The 25587-nt window shown below is 38.9% G+C and overlaps 1 protein-coding gene across 1 annotated transcript in view; it reads right to left on the reverse strand.

The window, feature by feature from the left end:
• Positions 1-25587, reverse strand: part of EDIL3 (EGF like repeats and discoidin domains 3) — a 267679-nt gene that overhangs the window by 87883 nt on the left and 154209 nt on the right. Inside the window, exon 6 of the mRNA XM_037373731.1 lies at positions 149-330. Coding sequence (XP_037229628.1) covers positions 149-330 — 182 coding nt within the window. The remainder of the gene's footprint in view (positions 1-148; positions 331-25587) is intronic.

A 25587-nucleotide genomic window follows, 5' to 3' on the forward strand; every position in this document is an offset into this window, starting at 1 on the left:
AACTAAATAGTCCCTTTTAGTCCAGGCTACATTTCTGACAGTGAATAAGAATCTAGCTGTTAGTTTACCACTTGTCTTCATCAGTTTCTTAAGTGACTCTGGCAATTGAATCAAGGAGATTTTTTTCCTTCTCAGCTCCATCTGTTACCTGAATCCATGGCCATCTGTCATTTTCTGCAGCAGTCCAAGCATTCACAAGACCCTTCTTATTAAGTCGTGCATAGTATGGATACCATTTCTGGAGCCCAAAAAGAGCTCGATGAGTGGATGATGCAGTAATTTGTTGGTTTGACACAATTCCTCCTTCTATCCCTAGTGGGCCAGAGCACCCTGAAAATGGAAACAAGAAAAGAAATGTGCAAAACTGAAACAATCAACTCTTCTGAGTCCCAAGTGACTGCAATTACAAATAGCCTACAAATAGATCCAAAATGTCACGTCAAATACGTTATCAGTAGATATATAAAGCACTCAAGTAACATATTTTTGTAGAAATGAAAAAAACCCAACAACCCAAGCACAAAAATTTTGCTTGTAAGTAACTATTCCCATTGCAAAATTAATGAAATAAATAGATTAGCCCTTCAATTTCTTTTAGTCTGTTCTATCTGAAGAGTTGTGAGTTTGGGTTTTGCAGATACCATGAAAGAAAATGATCCTTAGATTCAAATATTAAAATAATTGCTAAAATTAAATTCAAAATTCTGTAATTACTAAAGTTCCATATTACTGCTCTCACCATAGTGGTTAGTATTTAGGCAATGTGCTACAAATTGTTATTGCAGTTATCTTTAGAAATATGAAATTAGATACATGATATTGTTCAGTTATATTAAAAATAGTTAAAGGTCTTGTACATTTAATCAGCAAGCTATAAAGTATGTATTTAACTGTAATGTTCAAGTGTTCATAACTTTATGTGTGGTATTCACTAGTAATGTATGCACCTGAAATACCTGCAGACGCAATCTTTTTTAAAGTCAAGATATTCCCGTATACATTGTTTTCTGAAGCCACTCCATTTGAATACATGAACAAGATCATTCAGTTATTGTGAGCAGTCCAAACAAATTTACAAATGACTGCCAGTCTACCTACTATTAAATATCCCCAACCAGTTTCAAGTAAACGAGATTTTTTTTTTCCTTAACTCAGTTCTGATGGAAAGTATAAAGAGAAGCTAATTGCAGGAACTACTGTAGCAGCCAATCTTGCCCAGTTGCCCAAAAGATCTTCTGCTTTGTGGGTCAATTGCACTTTAGCAGTTTTGAACACAACAGGACAGATGTTTATTTACACTTTAGGTTTTCTCAGAAGCCTGGCAGTATTGCACCTCAAGCAGTACCCAAGAATGAACTCTGACATGGTACTGCTATGAAATCCTTACACCACACAGGCAGAAAGTCACACATAATTTAATTCCTCATTAATTGAAAGGTAGAGAGAAGAAAAAGTGACCAGTGCAATTTGCTTCTCTTGGCAGAAGCTGAGGCAGGGAGGCAGTGCTGGGAGTCACTAGCTATGCAGTTCCCAGGTTATTGCATATCACTGATAATGGAGACAAATATAAACTAAATTGCAGTTTTAAGTTGATTATGGAGCAAGAGCCAGGGACAAGCATGTGATTGCTTTCTGAAAAGATAAACCAAACCCCCACAGGTGGGGCTCCAAATGCGTTCCTTCTTAGGTGCAAAATCTGGCTTACTTCCAGGATGTGCTTAAATGAAATCCTGGTCCCATTGAAATTAATGACTGACTTGCACCATAAGATGGTTTCATCCACATTTTTAACAGTCCACAAAGCTCAGTTAGCTTCTGAAACCCTAGTGCTCCTTTTCTGTGTCATGTATCACCCGACAATAGAGGGGGCATTCGGCACTTGACTAAAAGCTCTGTTCATGCTGCACAAAATATAACAAAATGCAGCTCTTTCCTGCTGCTGTACCAGGTGCGTAGTCGTGCCAGAAGGAAACAAATTCTTTGTCACCAGCACAGGCAGGCGTAATATAGGATGTATTTAAAAAAACCACATATGTTGGAAAAGTGTCACTTTTCATTGTGTTTTCAAGCGTTACTTAAAAAATTGAAAGAACTATTTAAATCATAGCTTTCTGAAATCTTTTCATCTAATCAGAATAAATTCCTTTGGTGTACAAACTGCCATATCTGCTTGGAAGCTGGAGGTAAACTACTCTACATTCCTAATAAAATGGCATATTTAAGAAAGTTTCTTATATTTACTTGTTAAAATATCTTTGCCTTTTCATAATGGAAAAGAAAGCGCACACGTGTGTCTGTGCATGTAACTCACAAACACACGCGCGTACATAGAGGACTGATTCCAGTTTACTGTGGAATTAACCACCCCTTAAATCTGGTACCTTAGGTTGATAAAAATAGAGATGTTAAAAAACTGAAGAGAGGTTTCCAAAGGAGCTTAAAAAAGGGGCATGGAGGTATGGTAGGTCTTTTAATATAGACATGGAGCATGCAGCTGTGTTCTGTATCCTCACGGTGAGGAGCACAGGGATGAGGATGCTGCCAGCTCTGCTGGCATTATTCAGTGACCTAACGGGAAAAATGTGTGTGCTTGAGGACGGAGCCACAGCATGTATCAGGGCCAGTTTTGAGTGGCGTCCAGAAGAAGGGTATTTGGCTCTAGCAGGTAATTTTCAAAAGAAAAACACGTATTTGATGCCAAGACCTTTGATCTGCTACAGACATCCCAGCTTTGGCAGACTTGGAAGAGATGTGGTTGTCCATTTTTATTGCTTATCAGCCTCTGTTCAAGCTGCAGAATTTTGTGGAAAGCTTTGATTTGACGGTATGTTAGTTCTCACGCTTGAGATGCATTAAATGGTATTTCAAATACGTGTGAATTCCTTACAAGAGAAAGGTGAATTTTTCCTTTCTAAACTGAAGGCAGTTAAATTACCATGTAGAGCACTTAACTCTGGTTTGTCAGCTATGACCACATACGGTCAGAAGTGTTCACCTTTCTCAGCTTTAGGAAGATTATTCCTGAAATCCAAAGCAAGCCTCCACCTTCAGAGAATAGCTACTTCATTGTACCGCCTCCTATTTTAATTGCAGTTCCAGTCTTGGTTCGTCACGTCAGTCAGTTTTACAATGTGAGTTAAACACAACATTTACCACTCCTAAAAATTAAAACAACCACACAGCAGAAATATTACCAAAAAACCCTAGAAAATTCCCTTTCAGTGTTCAGTTTAAGCATAACAACAAGATGTGTAGGAAACATGAGACTGGATAATAATTGCTAAATAATATTAGCCTTACAATGTAATATATATATATATATGTACACGCTGCTAAGATCTGTTTTGGGGGACCATCTTTTTTTCACTGCCTTGAAGGACATCAGATCATTTCCACGAAGTGGGAAGCCTGGATCAAGCTAAAGCTTCATCCTGCCCAGGACTTGCTTGCTAGTCCAAACCACAGAGCTTGCAATGCAGTATTACCCTGACTACAGCAGCGCTGATGAACTGAGCAATTTCTTAGACACAGGCTGAGCAGATGGGTCTTGAGGAAGCCCACGCCAGGCTACCTCATCCTACGACATAAGATACCCCCGTATGCATCATGATGGGTTTTGTTTGAGTAGCATTCCCTTGAACTTGACCACTTTGAATTTAACCTTCTGTTTCATAGCCAGGTCAATCTGTATTTAAAGGTATTTTTAAAACTCCTCAGTCCATTTTGATAATGCCAAGTACATTTCTGAAAATATCAGAAAGTTTTGCTGTCTTTCTTATTTATTTAACAGCCAGGACCCCCGCAAAGGTTTTCTTAGGATTCAGTGAATAAGCTCCTTCCAGTTAAAACTGCCCATTTACCTACCCTTCAGATCCTTATTTTTAATCAGACATTAGTCTACAAGAAAAGCTTTCAATTTACTTTCTTTTATCAGTTGAAAGGAAATAGTTGAACATGTATTTGGACAGTCAAATACTGCAGCGCAAATGGACTTCCCTTAGCCGTATGCTCATTAATTTCTTCCAAATGCTCCAATAGATTTGTGAGTCGTGCTTTCACCTTACAAAAGCTCTAATGGGGCTATTACTCTCTAAAATCCCAAGAGATATACTTTGTCTGAAAACTCTCGGCTGAATACCCCACCTCTAGTTCCATCAAGCAGGTACTATGAGCAAAGGACTGGTTACAGACTAGCTTCTGCACAAGATATTCATGACACAAACAATACTTTCCTTCATGTTAAGATATCAGTCCTTTCTTTTAGTGCTTAAGAGCTGTGATAAGCCATTGCCTGCTAACAATGAAGGAAATAAGCAAATGCAGCTTTTGGAGATTGTCTTTTAAATAGAACTGAGATACAAATTTTGCAGAACAAGTACAAGCTGTATTATATTTTGTTGTTATACATCCCCTTCTATTAAATCCACAGTTCATTTAACAAAAATCATGACAGCTTGGGAAACTGCAGCCTCCAAGGGAGTAATAGTATCACTACAATGATTCTGTACAACGTAGTGTGGTCAACGCCAGCCATTAAATAAAAAGCCATTTTTATTAGTTAATGCTGACACATTGGGGGATGACGATCAGTTTGACTCAAGAAAATAATAAAAAAAATAAAATAGCAATTAAAAAGCTGCTTGACAGGTTCATGATAACAGATTCAGAAGGAAGATTTTATCATCTGGAGCTGTTATTTTAGTGTCATTAAATAGCAAAATACTAACTCAAGCAATATTGTTTTTAATCCTACACTGACAATTGGTATGCACCAAATAAAACTGTAATGATGCTTCTCTTGTTCTCATCAAACAGAAATCTATGCCCATGATGTCCCATTGTCCATGAGGTTGATGGAATGCAAAGATGGCTACATGACTGTGAGTGGATCCAGTCAACAACACAGCAAACGTGAAGGATTCACTTACTCTTTCCAGTTCTCCTAAGAATCCTCACTAGCTCATGTGAAGATCGCATGGTTATAAAACTGCCTTGAAGCCTTCGTTCCTAATGTACTGTTTTGCACCACAAAGCAAATGATCATTAACTCAAATTTCACTCGTGACCGGGGGTATGGAGATAAAATAGCTCCCCAGACAAAAGATGAGTTCTGCATTTCCAGCCTTATCTCATACAACAATAAATCCCTCCAGCTGAACAAAAATATTTGTGCAAAAGGAGATAGAAGAAGATGACTTTCAGCTTACTGTGTTTTACATTGATATCTCTTCAGGGGTAGTTTACAATAGGGATATATGTCACTGATCTCCCCTGTTAATAGGGGAAAGACAAACCATTTTAAAATAAAGAATTACTACAGTAGGCGATAATAAGCAGAAAGGACTGGGTAAACATGTTACTTTAGTACATTTAATTTGGGCTTCTACATTTATGTCAGTCCACAAATTAAGCAAAACCTCCACATGGTTTAAAAATTGCTTGAAAATATGAAGATGATGCCTTTGCAAACAGCAGAAAAAAGATTTCTTGTTATTGATGATGAAACATGACTGACTTTGCAGTGTGAATATATAGCTTTCGTTTGCTGGTTTGTCTCTTACTAACGTCATCAAAACAAACAGATGCAAAATTGAAGGCAAGCAGAAAACAAATCTGCTTTAGACATCTGCAATCCTGTCTTTCTCTAAGTACCTCATTTTCTGGAACGAGATGGCTCTGGCTGTGCTTGGCATATCATGGTAATTGTGCTGAACACAAACCCTGACAATGGGATTACAGATGACCTCTGATACTGCAGTAATTAACACTGCTCCCCACCAAGCAGTCTAGGCTTCAGCCTCCTATTTCTTCCTTTTGTTTCTCCTACCACCCACACATCCTGGCCCAGTTTGTTCTGTCAAGGACAACTCTCTTCAGATAATGGTGAATTTGTTTTTATAGATCCTTGTTAAATGGATATGGATAATCATTTAGCAACCTGCTATTAAAGCATCCACCCATATGCAGTGTATGAAGTGATGCTCTTGTAGGGCTTGTTTTTTTGACAACCATGACACAATAATGCTAAAATCCTTTCTTTATAAATACTATGTAAAGTGCTTTTACAGAGATGTGGCTGGGAGACACAGGTCCCCTCCTACTAGAGGTGTCACTGGACCCCTCATGGGTTTTGTGACACGATAGTCCCCACTTGCCATCTTCACCATTGCACAATGGGATTACAGATGACCACTGGTATTGCAGTAATCAATGCTGATACAGGCATAAGCTCCCGACCATACAATCTAGGCTTCAGCCTCTTATTTCCTGTTCTTGTTCCTTCACACAGGGACTTTGCCTCTCTGACTACAAGCATTTTCCCACGCTGGCCTGCAGTCCCCAGTATGGGATCCACATTGGGATTCACATCCCTCTGATGGACATCCAGAGGGATTTTCTACACTAAGCAAGTCTGCAAAAACTTACACTTCCAGCATAGTGCAGGAGCATATGGAGACAATGGCTCAGTCACTGAAAACAGATTATGTCTTTTTAATATAGTGCTGTGTCTGAAATGGAAGGTTGTTATTCAGGACTAATTTGTTTAGTCCTAGTTTGGCAGTTTCTCCATTCTGCTCTTTGAGTAGAATGGATAGGATTGCAAATTCCCCACAAAAAGCACAGGGATTAACATCTGGGGAATGGCAACATACCACACAGTTGAAGAGGGGACGTGTCCAACAGGAACAAAATTAAAGGAAGATACAACATCTGATTTAGGAACTCCCTAAAGTGAAGACTGCTAGCAGCTGTGAAAATACGATGGGAGAACCACCACTTGGAGCTCATCCCTCTTCTTACACTTAACCGTTCAGCATTTGCTTCAGGTCACTGCCCATGGCAGGACTACTGGGCTGCCGTCAGACCAAGCAGTTATGCTCAAAAACAAGGGTACACCTAAAACCTCATGTCTGCAAAGCTGTAATCAGGTGTCCTGGCTTCAGCTGGGATAGAGTTAATTTTTCTTCCTAATACCGGTGCAGTGCTGGGTTTTGGATTTAGTACAAGAATACTGTTGATAACACATGGATGTTTCAGTTGTTGCTAAGTAGTGCTTGCCCTAAGTCAGGGACTTTTCAGTTTGCCATGCTCTGCCAACATGGAGGTGCACAAGAAGCTGGGAGGGGACACAGCCAGGACAGGTGACCCCAACTGGCCAAAGGGATTATTTCCATAGCATAGAACATCATGCTCAGTATATAAACTGGGGGGAGTTGCCCGGGGACTGCCGATTGCTGCTGGGGAACTGGCTGGGCATCGGTCAGCGGGTGGTGAGCAACTGTAGTGTGCATCACTTGGGTTTCCTGGGTTGTATTTTTGTCTCTTTTTGTTGCCTCCCTTTTCTACTTCTTTCCTCTTTCTTCTTCTTCTTCATCTTCTTCATCATATATTATTATTATTACTACTACTACTATTATTATTATTATTATCATCATCAACATTATCATATTTCAATTATTAAGCTGTTCTTATCTCAACCCACGGGTCTTACCTTTTTTTCCCAATTCTCCCCGGCATCACACTGGGTGTGGGGGGTGAGGGGGTGAGGGGGTGGCTGCACATTACTTAGGTGCCAGCTGGGGTTAAACCATGACATCGCAAAAATAACTTTTTCAGTATTTGCTCCACAAAGTGATTATTGCTGCTATGTCAGTGCTGAACTCCACCACATTAAGTTATTGACTGCATGCCTAGGCATGTTCAAAATATTTTTAGTAGAACTGGCCTGGGCAGAGGGCTTCCAGAATGCAGACACACTGTGGATCTCTATCACAGAAAACCAAGCTTCATATGATCTGGAAAAGTCTCTACTCCAAGACGGGTCAACTACCTTACAGCCACACCATCCCCGACGGGTGTTTGCTCAATGCCTTTTTTCAAAAGTGCCAGTAGTGAATATCCAACAATCCCATTTTGTGTTTGATTGAAGTCCAACTTGAATGTTTCTTATTCTGTTCATTATTTCTTCTTCTGATTCTATGAACATGGGCAACAATTTCCTCTTCTTATAACAGCGTTTAGTGTATGTGTCTCCTGTCCTCTCTCCTACCTGGGGTTGCCAAACACAACTTACACCAAGCACACGGCATAGCACAAGGTGTGAAGCAGCACAGCTGTCCTTGCTGTGTGGGCTGTGGGGCTGGCTGGAGGCACAACCCAGCATCCAGGGGACAGTTCAGAACCCAGGAAAATGGTCAGCTGAACTTTGACTGTGAAGCACCACATGGTCAATTTACAGCCACAAGCAGAAAACTACTATAACTCCATGGTGATTTCAGAAAGGGCGAGCACCATAGTCCACCAAAACCAAAATGCTTCCTCGGAGTTTATACCACTATTCAAGTTACAGCATAACAATTCACTGACACACATCACCTCTATTTTATTTTGTTTTCAAGCAGCAGTTATGTTTGGGGTTTTTTTAAGTTAAATTATATGGCAGTCAGGAGTTTCATTTCTCAAACTTCTCTGCTGAGCTCTCATATAGAAATATATTAATCTTTATGTGAAAAATTATTTTTACCTTTCAAGTTGGCAATGTGAAAAATAACATTTCTGCCACATTTGAGTATTGACATTAACCAGTTTTACATAACTCACAGCCACTTAAAAGCTACTAAAATTAATCTGAATAAAACAAATTATGGAGTTATGCTATAAAATAATTGCTATATATGGTCATACTTACACACTTAAGGAAGTGTGGCAGACACAGAAACCCTAAATGCTGCATAACAGAAATTGGATATGATGATGATGATGATGATGGTGGTGGTGGGTCGTGTGGGCTGTGCTGCTGCTGATTATGATTATTTAGGTTGCAATGACATGAAGAAGCTATGTGATTCCAAGTTCTATTTATGAGCCCAAGGGTATTGGTGGATGTTGGACTCCAGCAGCTACGAGTGGAGGAGATTTGTACAGTTGTGGATCTATTAATTACCTCCTTTACTTTGAGCGACTGCAAATGGTTGTGGCAGAGAGTACAGCCAATTAACAATTTAAGCGTAACTTAGACAAGAATCCAACTGGATTTAAAAATAGTATTTTTTTATTCGCTGCTGATGAACCCTGTGCAATCTGTGCACTTCTCCCCTCCTTGGGTATTGACAGAAATATTTCTTTGAAGAATACAAGAAAACTCAGCTGCTTTGCAGCTATGTTAGGAAATTTGCTAATGAGATATAGTGTTCTGACAAAGTTCAGCCTGATTTCAGGACAGTTACAGACTAATTCTTTCAGAGTTCCTTGTTTTATTATTTACGTTCATGTGTTTTTCTTTAGTGACACACACGCTTTGTGGTTGTTTTTTTGTTTGGTTTTGTTGGGTTTTGGTTTTTTTGTTTGTTTTGTTTTTTGTTTTGGGTTCTTTTCATGGGCATGTACATAGACAGAAACCTTACCTATGTGACAAATGCAATATATTGTACTGTATCCTCTCTTCTCCCTAATTTTTTTCCAAAGGACTTGGGTTTTTTTCTGGCACAGGGCAACATTTGTACTAGAAAACCTAGTAATTTTAACATAGAGTGGTCAAATATGTCTTAAACTGTAATATTACAATTTCCAGGAGCTGTCAGCACTCCCAGGATACAAAAAAAGTGCAAGCTCAAGAATATTCATACCAGTGCTGCAAAATGGGGTTCATCAGTGGGAAGCCTCTCAGCTGCAGTGCCCTGCTGGTGCAAATGCACACCCACTGTGCCGGCTGGTGGGAATGCTAATTTTCAGAGGTGCTAATTGAACAGGGAAGCTCACTAATTTCCTTCCTTTGATTTTCTTAATCCTACCAGAGAGGTGAAATACCTGGGATTCTGACCAGCGACTTTTGAAGCTCTGCCTCATTCTTTGAATTAGTTGCAGGAACCAGATCTGATACTACATTTTTGTTAAAGTGCTAACCGACTACTGCTTACTTGAAGGCAACTCGTGACATAGGTATCCACAGGCTTAATGACTGCTTTTTCTCAAAATCTGCTTGTTCCCGCACCCCACCCCCCCCCCAAAAAAAAAAAAAAAAAAAAAAAAAAAAAAAAAAAAAAAAAACCACACCCAAATCCTCTTTTGGAAGTGAAACTGGATAGACAAGATTTCATTGCACTGAAAAGACAATCTGCATTTTTCTAGCAGGTGTACAATGGAAATCAGTGGGATTACATCAGTGTAATTAGCATTCCTGCAAGCCAGCCTGACAATGAGAATGCTCACTCGCCAGGAGAAGAGTAGTGCTTTTCAAGTGGCAAATCTCATTTTGCTGCCTAGAGACATTCTTTCTGTCTTTGTGGTTTGGTGGGTTGTGGTTTGTTACTTTTTTTCCCCTCCCCATAAGAAAGCAACTGTTCCTAGGAATGACAATATTACTTGTTACAAGATGTATTCATTGAAATTGTTTAAAAATTACTACTACTAGCGGCACTAATATGAATTCTACATTACAATGGAATACATGCTCTTCAGAAAGAAGTAAAAAGATGAGAATATCCTGCAATATACTGCTAAACTGATACGCTAAATATGAGCTATACCCACAGTACTGGACACAAACTGCAAGCAAACGACTGTTATTTAACTCTGACTACACAGGAACAGCAGTTGTTACGGTCTCTAAGCTGTTCCCATCTTCTTCTATAACACATCCAACTTTTTAATAACTGCAAATTCAGATATCGGCATTTAGACTTTGTTCCTGGAAGCCATTTGATGTAGGTATAACCTTATATTCATGTAGAGCACCTTTAAGGATCAGGGCTTAAAGTCCTGTTTATTTAAAAATACAGAATTAATTTCAAGGTCATGGACTTTTATTAGGGTGGAAAAAATTCAGAAACTTATCGTGCTATATGTGCAGTAAGAGAAGCCTTTCATTACTACAGCAGTATACTAAAGTGAGATGCATTTGTGACTCCATGGTGTATTTTAAACATAAATCTTTACATGACCTTTTTTAATTTTCTTCATAGACCCTTATTTTTCCTTATCAACATCTCATTCACCATAAATAGGACATTATTCCAAAGTGTTTGAATTAAGAAATAGCTAACCAAACAAAGCAAATGTAAGGGATGCAATCCATATGACCCAGCTTCAGGCACCTAGAAGTTACGTATCTGCCCTGAATAGCTGTTTAGGCTCTTCCTGTCATCTCTGGAAAGAAACTGGCAACTCAAAACCATGTTTTCCATTATTCCAACGTCTATTAGGGAAGTGTTTAAGACAAATGTGGTCATCTTTTCTGTGTCTACTGACCAAGGGACAGACCTAGAGCACTTGTCTTCAACTTAAGTGCCTAGGTTTAAGAGGCTAAAATTAAGTGAAACTAAGCTGGTGAGTTTTAAAAACACTGAAAAGCGGTTACTTTAACAATACATGATGATATATTTTTCTGCAAAACTAGATTTACTAGACAGTTATCATACTTGGGCTTTACGGAAAAAGGTCTTTTAAAAACAGATGCCAAGGAAGAGATGAGCATAACAGCAAATAACTTTCCAGACTTTGATTATTCTGTTGAAAAACATGATCATAAAAAGGCTGATGTGGCTTTGGAATTGGAATTAGCAAGTGATTCAAGTCAAAACACCCACTGAAAACCTCAGAAAGCTGTTTGCCCTAGAAATACCAAGTGACTCCTCATTCTGTTTATATTACATCTAATGCCAGTGGTGGTGAATCCCATGGGTCAATACGGGGGCCAAGAGTTTCAGCACCTTCATTAGTGACCCAGACACTGGGACAGAGTACACCTTCAGCAAGTTGGCAGATGACACAAAACTGGGAGGAGAGGTTGATACATCAAATGGGTATTGCTGCCATCCAGAGGGACCTCAGCAGGCTGAAGAAATGGACTAAACAGGAGCCTTGTGAAGTTCAACAAGGGGAAGTGCAAAGTCCTACCTCTGCTCCTGGGGAGGAACAGCCCCATGCACAAGTACACCTTGGCAGGCTGGGAAGGTGGAAAGTAGCTTGGCAGAAAAGGACCTGGGGGTCCTGTTGGACAAGCTGACCATGAGACAGCATGGCAAAGAAGGCCTCTTGGGCTGCATCAGACAGAGAACTGCCAACAGGTCAAGGCAGGTGGTCCTTCCTCTCTACTCAGCACTGAGGAGACACATCTGGGGTGTTATGTCCAGTGCTGAGCTCTCCACTATTAAAAAGAAGTGGACTTACTGGAATTAGCTCGGTGCAGGGCCGTGATGGCTAACGGACTGGAGCATATCTACAAGGAGATGCTGGGAGAGCTGGGACTGCTCAGCCGGCAGACAAGAAGGCTCAGGGGGATCTTATCAATGTGTATAAATGTCTGATGGGAAGGAATGAATACAAAGGAGCCAGACTCTCCTCAGTGGTGCCCACTGGCAGGACAAGAGGCAACAGGAACAAATTAAACCACAGGAAATTCCACCTGAACATGTGATTTTTTAATATTTTTTTTCCTTTTTTCCCTGTGAGAATGGACAAAGACTGGAACAGGTTGTCCAGGGAGGTTGTGGAGCCCTGTCTGTGGGGATACTACAAACCTGAGTGGACATAGTCCTGGGTACCTGGCTCTAGGTGGCCCTGCTTGAGCAGGGGGGCTGGACTAGAGGACCTCCAGAGGACCCTGCCAACCTCAACCTTGTTGTGATGTTCTCATTCCAGATAGTTATAACTCCAGGTTCTTTGCAGATCAATGCTCACAGACTGGTAAATCCTGTTGTCAAACCAGCACAGAGGAGCCTTTTCTGAGTAGGAATAATCTGATATTCATCTATTAACTTTGGAGTGTTATTCATTTACAATGGGTAAATTGTAAAAAAAAGTACTTTTCCCTGAAGTACTTTACTTGATTCATTATTATGCAGTGCTACAAGAAATAATAATTAAGAATTAACAATTAAGAATTAATAATAGCAATAACAATAACAATAAATATTTTGTTGGTTAGCACCTTTTTCTTCTTGGGAGCTATTCATAAGCAGAACACTTTCTACAAATGTGTCTGCAGTCCAGATTTTTTTGATAAAGTTAAGGATGAATATATTTCTCCCAGTCAGTCACAGTCTGTTACAATGATGCTGACATACAAAAATTCTGTATGTTTTCCTGTACCAAATCAAAGTTTTGACATTAGTTGCATGGATAATCAGTATATTTTTAAAAGCAGAATTTCTGGTTTTAGAAATTACATCTTCATTTCCAGGAGAAGGTAGATTCCCAAGAAGACTTTTCTTTTTCTGGAAGATGCTGTCTTTGCATATATATGCAGATCAGATGCATAAATGCACCCTATGACAGATTGAAGAGCTAGAATCTTAAGTTACTGGAAGTACTCTGCCTTTGTACATTCAGTTTACTTCAGTCGTACTTGCAAAGAGCAAACATATTGTGTGGAGGTATTGCGAAGGATGGTTATGTATCCCACTCATCTGATTAATTGTCTCATGGCTTGGCTTCAGTAGTCCAAGAACACTGATTACAGCATACCGGTACAGCTACAGATTATACAGACACAGTAAGTACGTTCCTACATACACATTATTTTAATGTATTGGTCTCCTTTCTTTTTTTTTTTTTTTTTTTTCTTTTGTCAAGCACATTCTTACTGCCATCTCATCTGCTCTCCAGTTCAAGACAGGGTTTTTTCCCCCCCACTAGCAGCTATTGCTTCTTATGTCACCTCTTAAAACATCACTTTTAAATACAGGCAGAGCCTAAGCCCTCTACAGTCCCTCCCACACAGAGGCAGATTTTCACTTGGAATGAATTCTAAGTTGTGTGAGAGCTGTGTATGGAACACTGACTTTTTGAATTTTAAAACTGCAGATCTCTAATACGAAGATTAAAATCACCGTTGCCCAAAAGAGATGGTGTACTACCGCAGCCACATTAGCTATACATCTGGTTTTGCTAGTCAGACATTTACCCACAGCTAGAAATCTCCAGCTTCAGTGCAGCAGTGCTTTGGACTTGAGCTACTCAGCCTCTCGTTGCATGGACTGGAGCTGAAGATTGCTGGTGAGCGTTAACATAGTGGGGGGACAGCTGTAGGTCACAAGCTCAGCTTCCCACATTTTAGCTGCTCACCATTCTGATCATTCTGCAGCTAATCACATGGTTTCCTTACTCCGTGTAGCTCAAGTGTTTTTCCCAAATCCAGTGTTCTGATCTGAATGATACTGAGTAACTCGGTTGTAGGAACTCATGTTAATTGTTGTTCTGAAGACCATGGGCAAGACCCAATCAATGCTTTTGTTCTCATTGAAGGAACTTAATCAGCCCTTCCACTGAGACAAGGTAACAGATCATGCATTCCTCTTTCTAGTCTCTTGCAATGCAAAATGAAACCACAAAATTGAATTTACAAACCCCCATTTTATTTTGTGCTTCAGTAGACGCCAAGAACACGCAATGTCAGTGATTATTTCAGATAGTTTTAATCTACTAGACAAAAAATGAAACATGCAGGTCTTATAACTTGGAGGTCACTCCTAACTACACAAAGGAATAACACTTTTTTGCAGAGGCCTGGTAAGTTTATAGAGCCATTCAACTCTGAAATCTGATTAACAGAAGGCATTTATCTCCATAAGTTTGCTTCGCAGATTTAAAACAAAACATAAATGGATTTTCTCGACCTGTTAACATTTTAATTATTATTATTACTCTGATTTCTGAAGTGTGATTCCAAACATGTTAGTAGCCAGTGTGGTATTGCAGCGTTGAGGTGAAGAATATGATTAATCTTGTTTCATGCCTCACGTAAAATACTGTATGTCAAAGGCAACATCTTTACCAATTTGCGTCGGTGGCAGCTAATAAGCGCACAGACACTTTCAGACAAGCAAACTTTTCAAATGATGCTGTGTTAAGTAAGATTCAAGCCTCTAGGAGGTGACATGAAAATGAAGTGATTAGTTATGTTCCGTGCAACAGAAGACAGCTTTTCAGACAGTAATGGGAAGGATTGCTACCTATTTGCTGATATGTCCAAAGAGATTAAATGCTTTTTATGCTGATGTAGCATCTCAGCCCACAGCAGCACATTATTCTGCTATCATACTGGACAACACAGTTCATGTGTGTAAGCAATGGCTATCAGAACTAATCAAATATAAAGAAATTGGATATTACGTTCTACTTCTCAACAGTGCCATTACTGCTAAGTGACTATTACACGCTTCCATTACCAAATCCTCTCTTCATACTTTTATAGTAAGGTTGTAAAATTCACTTTTGGCCTTCACTTGCTCTACAAGCTCCACGCTGAGGACACAGGTTGAAAATAGACAAATCTTAGGTAGCCTGAGGATTTAAAAAATGGAAACTACAGGATTTTGGAGTTTCCTGGCACCTATTAATGACTTGCTTTTTCCAGCGGTAATGTGATTTCATGACGTAGTGTTTTTAGGAATTGTGCTTAGATGAAAAGGGTAGATTTAGGGGACTACAGAGCTGCACCGATAGACCAGTGCTTCATTCCCACCTACAAAACACAGTTTTAGGATGCACTGTGGGAACCACAGGCCGGTGAGTCGACTTAGACATCTTGTAGGCTGCTAAGTCTGTAATTAAGATCACTAAGCACCTGGACAAAGACAATCTGTTAGAAAACAGCCAACATGGCTTCTGTAAATGGCAGTGCTGCCTCACCTGACCAAGTTTAATGGGAATAATGTGCATAGGGATAAAGGAAATACAGCGGAAACAGCACGCTTGGGTTTTCAGAAAGCATTTGATAAGGTTCCACATGAAAGGCTCTTGCCAGGGAGTGCTGAAAAGGCCCTGCCACAGCTATAAGTCTAACTAAAGGACAAGAAGTAGCTTTTCAAGATGAAATGTCAGCAGTGGTATCCCCTGAGGATCATTGCTGGAGTAAGTTTTACTCATCAGTGGCCTGGAGGAAAGTATGAATGGGGAAATTGTCCACTTTGAAGCTACTAAGCTCTCTTGATCAAATGACACTCTGATGATGAGCAGCTCCAGAAGGACAATGAAAATTGAATGAGTGGTCGAAAGGGTGACAGATTAACCTCAATGTACACAAATGGAAAATACTGCAGCTATGAAAAAAACCCCTAAAATATGCCTGTACAATATTGAACATGGAAATGGCCATTAGGACTGCAGAGATCTCACAGTCATCATCATCAGTTCTCTGAAGTTCTTGGCTCAAAATGCAGTGGCAGCCAAAAAAGCTGGTAAAAAGTCAGGCACTGAGAGCAAGACACAGAGTATTATTTCACATGTATATGAAACCCTGGTGTGACCACATACCATGTGCAGTTCAGGTCTCTGCCTTCCAAGAAGGTGCAGACCTAAAGAAATCATAGGGGATGGCAGTTCAAATGATTAAAGGGAAAAAGCAGATATCGTAGGAAAAGGGAATAAAAACCTAGATTTTTTCAAGTTGGAGAGGAAAAGGCCAAGGAGGGATATGACTGAACTTTACATAGAGATAGATGAGACGAATGCAGTACTGTTCATCCCATCTACATTACTGAAAATAGGGAGCACTCACTGAAATTCACAAAAAATCAGCTTAACACATATAGAAGAATGTATTTTGCACAGTGGGTAGTGGTCTTCTGGAGCCTTCTAGAGGCAGATAAAGGATCAACAGGTTCAAAAAAAATAACCCACGCAAATTCAGGAATAGGTCCACAGATGAAACTGAAGAGGCTGACCAGAGGTGTGCCCTCTGATATTCCTACAGGAACTGTAGACATGGAGGAGATAGGAGGGGAAGAAATGGTAGAAACTGCCCCAGCCTACATTCTCTCCTAAAACAATGTTTCTCATTGCCACAGTCACAGACTTGGTAAGCCAGCTGGGCTGTTGAACTCTCTGACCCAGCACAATGTTTTTTCATGTTCTTAAGAAATTACCAATAAAATGGTACTGAAATTTAGCTAAGAATACATTATGTTATTCATGTAAATAGTCTAAAAACAATTCCCAAGAAAAAACACTGCATACATAATGAATAAGTATAGCAGTTTAATTAAGAATAGAAAGTAGACTTTAAAAAGCCACTATTTCAAAAGGCATCCCTTTTAATACTGTTTATAGGCTATTTACTCAGTATTCTGTAAGAAGCCTTATTATCCAATAATTTAATATTATATAGGAAAAGAGTTTGTTAGGAGATTACCTAGAAGAGATTTGTATTTCTAAGATGACAAACTAAGAAATAATATCCCCTTTCCTGGAATGCCTCCAAGATAAACGTGGTCAATGAAGCCACTAGATATCTGTGACTTTTCCATTCCAGCTGTTTATAGAAGAGATGGAAGGTATTAGAGAACGTCATCCAGTTACCAAAATCCAAATCTTTTCACATTTTCCTTTCAAAAATAAAGCAAAAAATAAATGTTTGACTTCATTGTGAATAAAATCTTCTCATCTTATTTACAAAATGCCTAGACATCTGAAAAGTTACAGAATGACTCAGTAACTTTCAGGGATAACTACGTAAAGAGAACTATTCACAAAATGTTATAAGAACAGGCAAATGGGAAGTTACCTGTCAGTAACAGAGAAATGAGCACAACTCTGTTTACAAATTCATCTTGAAGTGTTAGACTGATGGCTGAGTAACAGCCAGGAGACCCTGCTGTGCTGACAATGTCTGTATTAAGCAACTCCAAATAAACGTGCACATAACAAAATTACATTGCAATCACCAAAGCCAAATTGTTTGATACTTTTGTTTCAATAAAGTAGCAATAGCAGTAAACTATGCTATTATTTATCCATAATGACTTATCACAAAACTCTAACACTATGTTATAAAAACTTAGAAATCTCAGTCTGAATTCCCAATAACCTTTTCATCCCATATCCTCAGTGCAAGTCAAAAAGCTCACATGACTCTGGAAACATCTTAATGCCTTTCTTGTCTAAGTGTCCCTATGTAAAATTTATTGTGACTTCAGATCCTTTTGCCTTAACATGGACCACAATATTGCAATGTTGGATGCTGGTCTGCTAATTTAACTGCAGTAGGATTGACAGAACAGGGGAACTCGTTTCTCAGCTTCTCTTGTGCAAGAGGACCTAATCTGAGCAAAACTAACAAGGAGGAATATGTGCACTTAACTACCGTATCTCTTCAGCAGGTGTGTATTTGCATCTAACAACATGAATAAGAATCAACTGCAGTTTGGAAAATGCAGCAGCTTGAGTTGAAGCTTTATATGTCTTTCAGGAGTTGTAAAGTTTAAATGAACAAGACTACCATCTACTTATAAGAAAATGAAATACCTTCCGTATCTGACCAAACTTGAGATTGTGTTATTCATATCGCAGCTCCTGGTGTTGTGAGAATTACGGGTCGCGACTCTCACACAATCGTTTGAAGGTGCTCCACCATGCATAAAAGATGCCAGTGGGGCTGAATCTGATTTTCCTCAGGCCCCTTCTCCAGTCGCAGAACAGTGCAGTCACTTCTCTGCTTCCCCAAGAGGAAACACTCATCTGCTTTACGTCCCTTACACATGGACGCTGCAGACTGCTGCATTTTTTGCTGTTCACAAAAATTACACGTCTCCTCAACTTTTAATACTGGTTAACTTGGCCAGCTCCCTACACAGTAAGCTGTCTTGGTGAATTTCTTGGGGTCTGCTTCTCCTTGTACTTTGCAGACAGCAAATCTCATTAGGTTAGATGATGGCTTTCCATATTGAACCAAACACCACTTTTAAAGTATATTAAAGTGTCTGAAAAGAGGACTCTCCATCACTAAATACTAATAATGAACAGCATCAAAAAACTAGTGTTTCAATTTTTAAATCTATTTGCAATTAATGCTACAGAGATTTAACTTCTTAGGTGAAGGGAAAAACATACTACACTTCATTAATAAACCATATTAATAAACCATATTTTCTTTCTAGCAGTTTTATTTGTATGTCTAAGACTAAATCAGAGCTTTTAAAGGACATCATGTAACTTGTGCCCCATTAACTTCAGAAGAGATGAGAATAGGCTGAACAGATTCCATCATGCGATTTGGGAAAGGAATTTAATTCCTGAGTATTTTCCACCTGACACTTTTTATCGAGGAAAAAACTTCCTATGTCTAAAAATGAACAAAACTCAATACTGACTCAAATTTGCACCTGATGGAAAAGTTAATGGTATTATGAAAAAAATTTTGGAAGGACAAGGAGGTAAGAAAAAGAAGAGGAAGATGTTTCAGTAATCACAGCAAAATCCATATTCCACTTCCTGTATAGATGTTTTACTGCTATGCAGAAGAGAAAGGACACATTTTAGAAACACTGAAGAAAAAGAAAGAAACCTATCTGCATACAGTGGATGTAAGCATTCAAATTTGCTTTCAAAGTTAAAAGAATACTGGGGAATATTTTTCTTAGCAATATTTGCTTTTATTTAACTTTGATGTAATGAATTACAACACAGTTAATTTTTATGCTACCCCTGGGATGAAATTTCAAAACATGGATGGGTAAAAGTGAACTGCACAAAAACAGAAGCAGTAATTATAAAATTAGGTTTCAGCAACAGCAGCATAAATGGGAATTTATATTATTATTAGAAGAATAGGTGCAATATTACATACTACACACTGAAACTGATCTTTGCTGAAGGCATACAATGTCACCATCAACTGTACAGACCTGCCAGCACAGGAAAATCATATTTATGGCTGAGCATTATCAACCAGATTTTTCTGGATCAGTAAGGGATGTAAATCTGTCCATCAGTTTTACAGGGTAAAAGTTCTGTGTGATACCTTTCTGTAAACAAACTTTCTAAGTAACTGCACCAAAACAAGAGCTGGCAGAATGACATTTTGCATTAATACTAGAAAACAATCACAGATGCAAAGAAAAAGGGTTTAAATTGAGTGTTTTTTCTAGGCAAAGTACTTGCAAATTTTTCAAGTCTTAACCCTACTCCATTTCAAAAACTCACTTGCACCCTTCTTGAGTCCAAATTTATGTACACCATGACAGAAACAAAGCCTTTCTCTCTCAGTATTGTGTTGTTGGGTAATTTTTCATATCTGCTCATGTCCTCACTTGTTTTTTGAAGCAGTGACACCCCTGAGTAAATAAGACTGGCCTCTGATCTCACAGGCAATGAACGACTGCCATTCCCAGGCGGAACCCTGAGGAGGCTTAGGAATCAGACCAAGTTGTGATGAACGACATGCTGCTCTTCCTTCCAACACAAGCAACAGGGCACTGGAGATATTCTGGATTTCTTCTAAGCCCTTGGATCACCTAATGGCATGCAACAAATGAGCATGGTGGTCGTCAGGGACCAAAATAGATGTAACCTACCAGCACTGCTCATTCCCCTCCTATGTAGCTCACACATGGCTGCACCAATGCCTGGAACAGGAGCTTTGCTGGACTCTCCTTCTGTCCAAAGCAGCAGGAGCTGTGAATCCTGTCTCAGTGGGAAGCTGATCACTGAACATATTACATTTCCTCCTCCTTATGAAAGCTGCCAGTGGGAGCTTTGCTGAACCTGGAGATTTTAGTTCTTTTAGGGCTCCTGTAACCGTGTTTTGTTCCATTTTCTCTTTAGTTCGCATGGCTTTTCATCTTTCACAGCTTGGCCTGAATTCCAAGTGCAAATGAATCTCCAAAATGTGAATCTTCTTTCAAGCTTTCAACTCCTACAAGGTTTATGCCGTATTCACCTGTACTTCTACCCTGCAATCAGTTTGTGAACCATTGCAAACCTCAAGGCAGTTCCATTACGAGGAGTTTGCATGGCTCTAAGGGTGATTTCCCTATCATTGTTCATTCCTGTGTCTACCAAAGGGTAGCGGCCGACTAGACCAGGCTGACTCAGGTGGCAAACCACCCTCCATGATTCATCTACTTTGAAATAAGCTCCCTTTGTCTTATAAATACTAAGCCTTGGAATAAGGCGTTTTCCAATTGGACTAGTACCTGAAACAGAACAAATGATCCTGTGACTTGGGAACTTGGTTGAGCCTATTGCAGCAGTGAATTGTTCTTTTCATGTACTTATAACAATTATGCTTTTATTGAAGCTGTTTTTCCATACCTTTAAGGGGTTTTTTTTGGTCACACTAACTGGTGATTTGTTTTCAGCTTGCTTCTACTGGCTACAGCCAGGCTTTTATTTCTTTTATGGTACCAATTCCTTACCTGCAAATTATTTTTCATTCTGTGAGGACATAAAAAGAGAATGTGCATTATTGACCAGACCAGGAACTTAAGAGCTATAGAGGCTACTTTGAGAATAATGGTGTGCTGTAATTTTTCTTTTAAACCTTAGAAATGCTGAAATATGCATTGTCATAGGCTTCGCCATGCATAAAAATGCACACAAAAGTTCTTCCAGCATAGGAACAGTGCATTATATTTATGAGTATTTTTTCTCCTCTACTTTTTGTGAATATCTATGATTCTATGTCACTGAAAAGGTAGGGTTGTATTGCTCCCTGAGCAGGAATAACAGAGGTGGAAGACAGGAGAACTAATTCCTGAGCCAAACACAACATTTCTGCCTCTTTACTGAGGGTAATTGAGGGGTACCATGAGTCAAAAATGATACAATGCCTGCGGAAAGCAGATTAGTAGGTTTAGGTAAGGAAACATGGCAAAAAAATCACCACAACCAGGTGGTTCAAGCTAAAATGACATGTCACAAAGTGAGGTTGTAGATGCCTGAATATAGGGTTGAGTTCATTTTGTAGTTATTGACACAACCCACAAGGTACTATTATTGCACTAGATGACTTTTGTACTAAGGACATGATTAAATGTGTAAAATATGCCTGTTGGGTCCTAAGGGCTTGTCTGAATATTTTAGAATGGGTTTCTGTCAGGTGTCTGAGTAAAGATTGTATCCTCTACTGCCTAATCAAAGTAAGATATTGAGAAACAAATTTTCAAAGGGTTACGCTGATGTACAGTACAATTGCAGCATGGTGAAAACATACCCAGAGGCATTGGGCTAAGGACTTTGTTCCAACATCAAACACTGAGAGATCAGTCTCATTTTCCTATTGTGTTGAAAGGAAGAACTACAATTGTCATCTGTTGAGCCTAATTTTGCACACCTTTGCATCTTACACAGGATGCCTGGACAAAGAAGGTCTGCAGTGGAAGGGCCAGAGTCTGCTTTTGATTGAAGATTCAATATTAGAAATGTTAGGGTTTGCTTAATATTTCTTGCTAGGTCATTGAAATGCCTGGAAGAACATTCCAATGTTAACAATGTGTTCTGTCATTTCTGTAACATTTTCTGCTTCTTTGCACTTTCATACCAATACACTACACAGAAATGCTAGCCAGACAATATTCCCAGAATGGTGTAGTCTCAGCAAACCTCGTTAGTTTCAGCAAGAGATTCAAGATGGGTTTTGTCCAATGTGAATATAGAAATTGCATTCTATCCATGATTAACTGAAATAGTTAAAAATGTATATAAAGCATCATCAGCCTTACTACTGACAAAAGTTTTAGCCTGTTTTTCAGCATTTACTTAACCTCGGGTTTTATTCTTATAGCATCCTAAAAAAGGTCATATTTACCTAGGCTGAGTTTAAGTCACGGATTTAAGTCACACCTAACATGTTAAAGTTCCCTCTTGCACTTTCAAAATGTACTGCTAATGTTTCTGTTCTAAGATATTTCTCTAATGCGGGGAGCTCATAAATCAAGTATTACTATTAAATTTATATTAAATAGATACATTTCTTTTAGGCACAATTTTTTTTTCAATTCTTCCTTTTGTCTGAGGTTGACCACACATTATTCTTTGAACCAGCAAGGACATCATATGGATGATAAGATAACTACCCTGAGTACAATAAAAAAAGTGAGCTGATTTCTCTCAGGGTAATATTTGTGCATATATATAGATATATACGCCTACACACACACATATGTACCTATAAAATCTCCTTAAATTTTCCATGCAATTCCCGAACTTGTAAGCTAAATAATGACAAACAGGAATATATATATTTACTGAATTTTTATTTGTTGTATCTTTGGCAAATTAGCTGAGAATTCTAGCTTCTAGATTTTATGATCTTTGCAGAGAAACAAACCAAGAAAAACACAAAAGTTCAATTCTTCCACTTGCCTTAAACTTGAATTAAAGAACAGTTTCTAGTATCTTGGTTAAACTGTGGACTAATTAACATTTTTAACTGGTATTAGGTCCTCATTTCATGTCCAGGCTCTGCCCCCTGCCATTCCTTTCCAGCAGCCCAGTATTTGTGTGGCCATGAAGTTCACTGGACCAGGGAACTTACCTCCTTCATTAATTACCTTTTTTATTTCCTGGTTCAGTTTTTGCAAGGACAACAAGGCAAATGGGTAAACCAGCAGCTCTGAATGAGCAGCCGCAAAAGCAGCAAGATGGGCAAAGAGCTGAAGCAAGGCTCCTCCTGGCAGCAGCAGGGCTGGTTTGTGTTAGTTTTCAAGGAATTGTTACTTTACGGTATGATGCAATGGAAAACAGGAATATGGGCTGTTTGTCTCAATTCCCTAACAAAAACAGAGAGTGTCTTTGGAAATTTCTGGAAATTTAAGGCAATTACAAGATCTTACCTATTTAATAAATGGGAAAAACAGCAACAGGAAACCTGTCTGGTTTCAGTTTAAGGTCTGTCTACTCTGATCCACAGGTCATCTAGAAATCTCTCAGGTTTAGCATGTGCCTGAACAGGATTCCAGTACATACTGGGAAGATGAATAAAAATGGGACAGAAACTCCAATATAAAAGAATAAATTATTTGTGTACTAATGAATGCACATATTCTTCTTTTGTGGGTGATTATAATGCCCATACTTAAATACCGCAATCTGTATTTCTAGAAACTACAATTATTTCTATAGTTCATTTTTCTCCCTAATGAAAGTTGAAAACCTGAATCAACTGATTAAACATGAAAGTTTGGTAGGTATCATCATAAATAATTGACAACTTGAACTATAGAGCAATTTCAAGAACACAAGAGAAAAATGGGTATGTTTGGCCAGTTTTGTTTTACAGAAATTCGCTGCGTTTAATACAACACCAGTATTTCAGATCATAAAACTGTCAGATATTGAAAACAACCAAAAATCTGCTTAAAACCAAACTTCATGTCAGATTATTCATAGAATTAGTCAAACTGGTATTTCAGGCTGTAGAAAATTTAGATTCTCCTAAACCTCATTTGAAGAGAATCTAATAGTAATCACTAATTTAGGGAACTCAAGTTCATGTTGGCTCCTGTCAAACAAAGTGACTCACAGTGGCTTACTACATGCTTTAAGCCACAACATAAAAAAATCTTATGCATTTAAACCTAGGTTCCCCAGCAGGTAATCTGAAGATGAGGAATGGCTGTAATGGGATCATGTTTACCATTCAACAATAGTCCAGTGCTTAACAGCTTAATTTTAATAGGGCATTCTCATGAGCTGAATTCACCAGAAACCCTGTTACCAGGTTTATTAATTTAAGAAAATGGTTAAGTTCTGATTCCTATCTATATTTTGAAAACACAGACTTACTGGATGACAGATTTTAGCCAGACATAATGATTCCCATGAAAACATAGCTTTTAACTGTTTCATAAATTGTTTTATTTTGCCTGTGCGCTTTGTATGTCCTCATCCTGTGGTGTTTGTTTTGCACGGGGGTTTTTTGAACCTAAGTGTGGAAGCTTTCTGATTCCCGAGTCCTGAGCCAGGGCTTATGAGAGCTGGAGCGAGGGAAGGTAGAAACTCACTGAAGACTTGAGCATCAAGCAGAGGATCTCAAACGACAAGCACCCGAAGCAAAAAAGTCCTGGCAAGTGAGGATACTGCCTTGAAAACACTTGTAAGTGAAAATAAAAGAAGAAGATATAGCCTCTTGAAAAAATACTGTGAAACTCTTTATTTCTCCTACACTGCAGGTCATGCAAGCTGCAGGTATCCCGTATTCCTGGGGAAAATTTTGAAAGAAATGAAAGTCTAAAATCACAGTGCACCAGAATGACACCACCTAGTTTGGAAGTATCAGGTTGCATGTAAGCAGAAGCCTTGAAAGTCTCTTTATGGCTACATCTGTCAGATCTTTAGATAATTTCAAAGTAAAAATGACACTGAAAGAAGGGGCGTTTTCATTTAAATAAAATAACGCCACTTTGATTTCCACAGAGAGGAAGGCAGAAGACAACCAAGTGCAGGATAAACACATTAGTGTACTAAAATGTAAAGCACAGGAACCAAATGAAAATAATGTGAAGGTACACTGCCTAGCAGGATTTCTGACATGCTAGACAAGCTAAATTGGTGCACTTGCTCCGAATGCAGTCCTCCTACATATGGGCATGTTGAATACACACAGAAAAGGAGGGGAAGGGCCACAGCATATATAAAAAATATTTACAGTGACTAATCTGATCTATATCTTTAAAAATAAAGCATGAGAAAATTTGCCATATGCTTTAATGGCAGCAACTGCTGGCAACTGGCAAAACACAGCTCCAAAATGCGTGATGGTGAAATTGTAATGTGTCCACTGTATGGTACCATCTGCTAGATGGAAAAAAAAAAAAAAGTGATCAAAAATTACCTGTGGAACTCCTCACAAATTACTGCAATCCACAA

Source organism: Falco rusticolus, chromosome Z, assembly GCF_015220075.1.
Source record: "Falco rusticolus isolate bFalRus1 chromosome Z, bFalRus1.pri, whole genome shotgun sequence".
Lineage (NCBI taxonomy): Eukaryota > Metazoa > Chordata > Aves > Falconiformes > Falconidae > Falco > Falco rusticolus.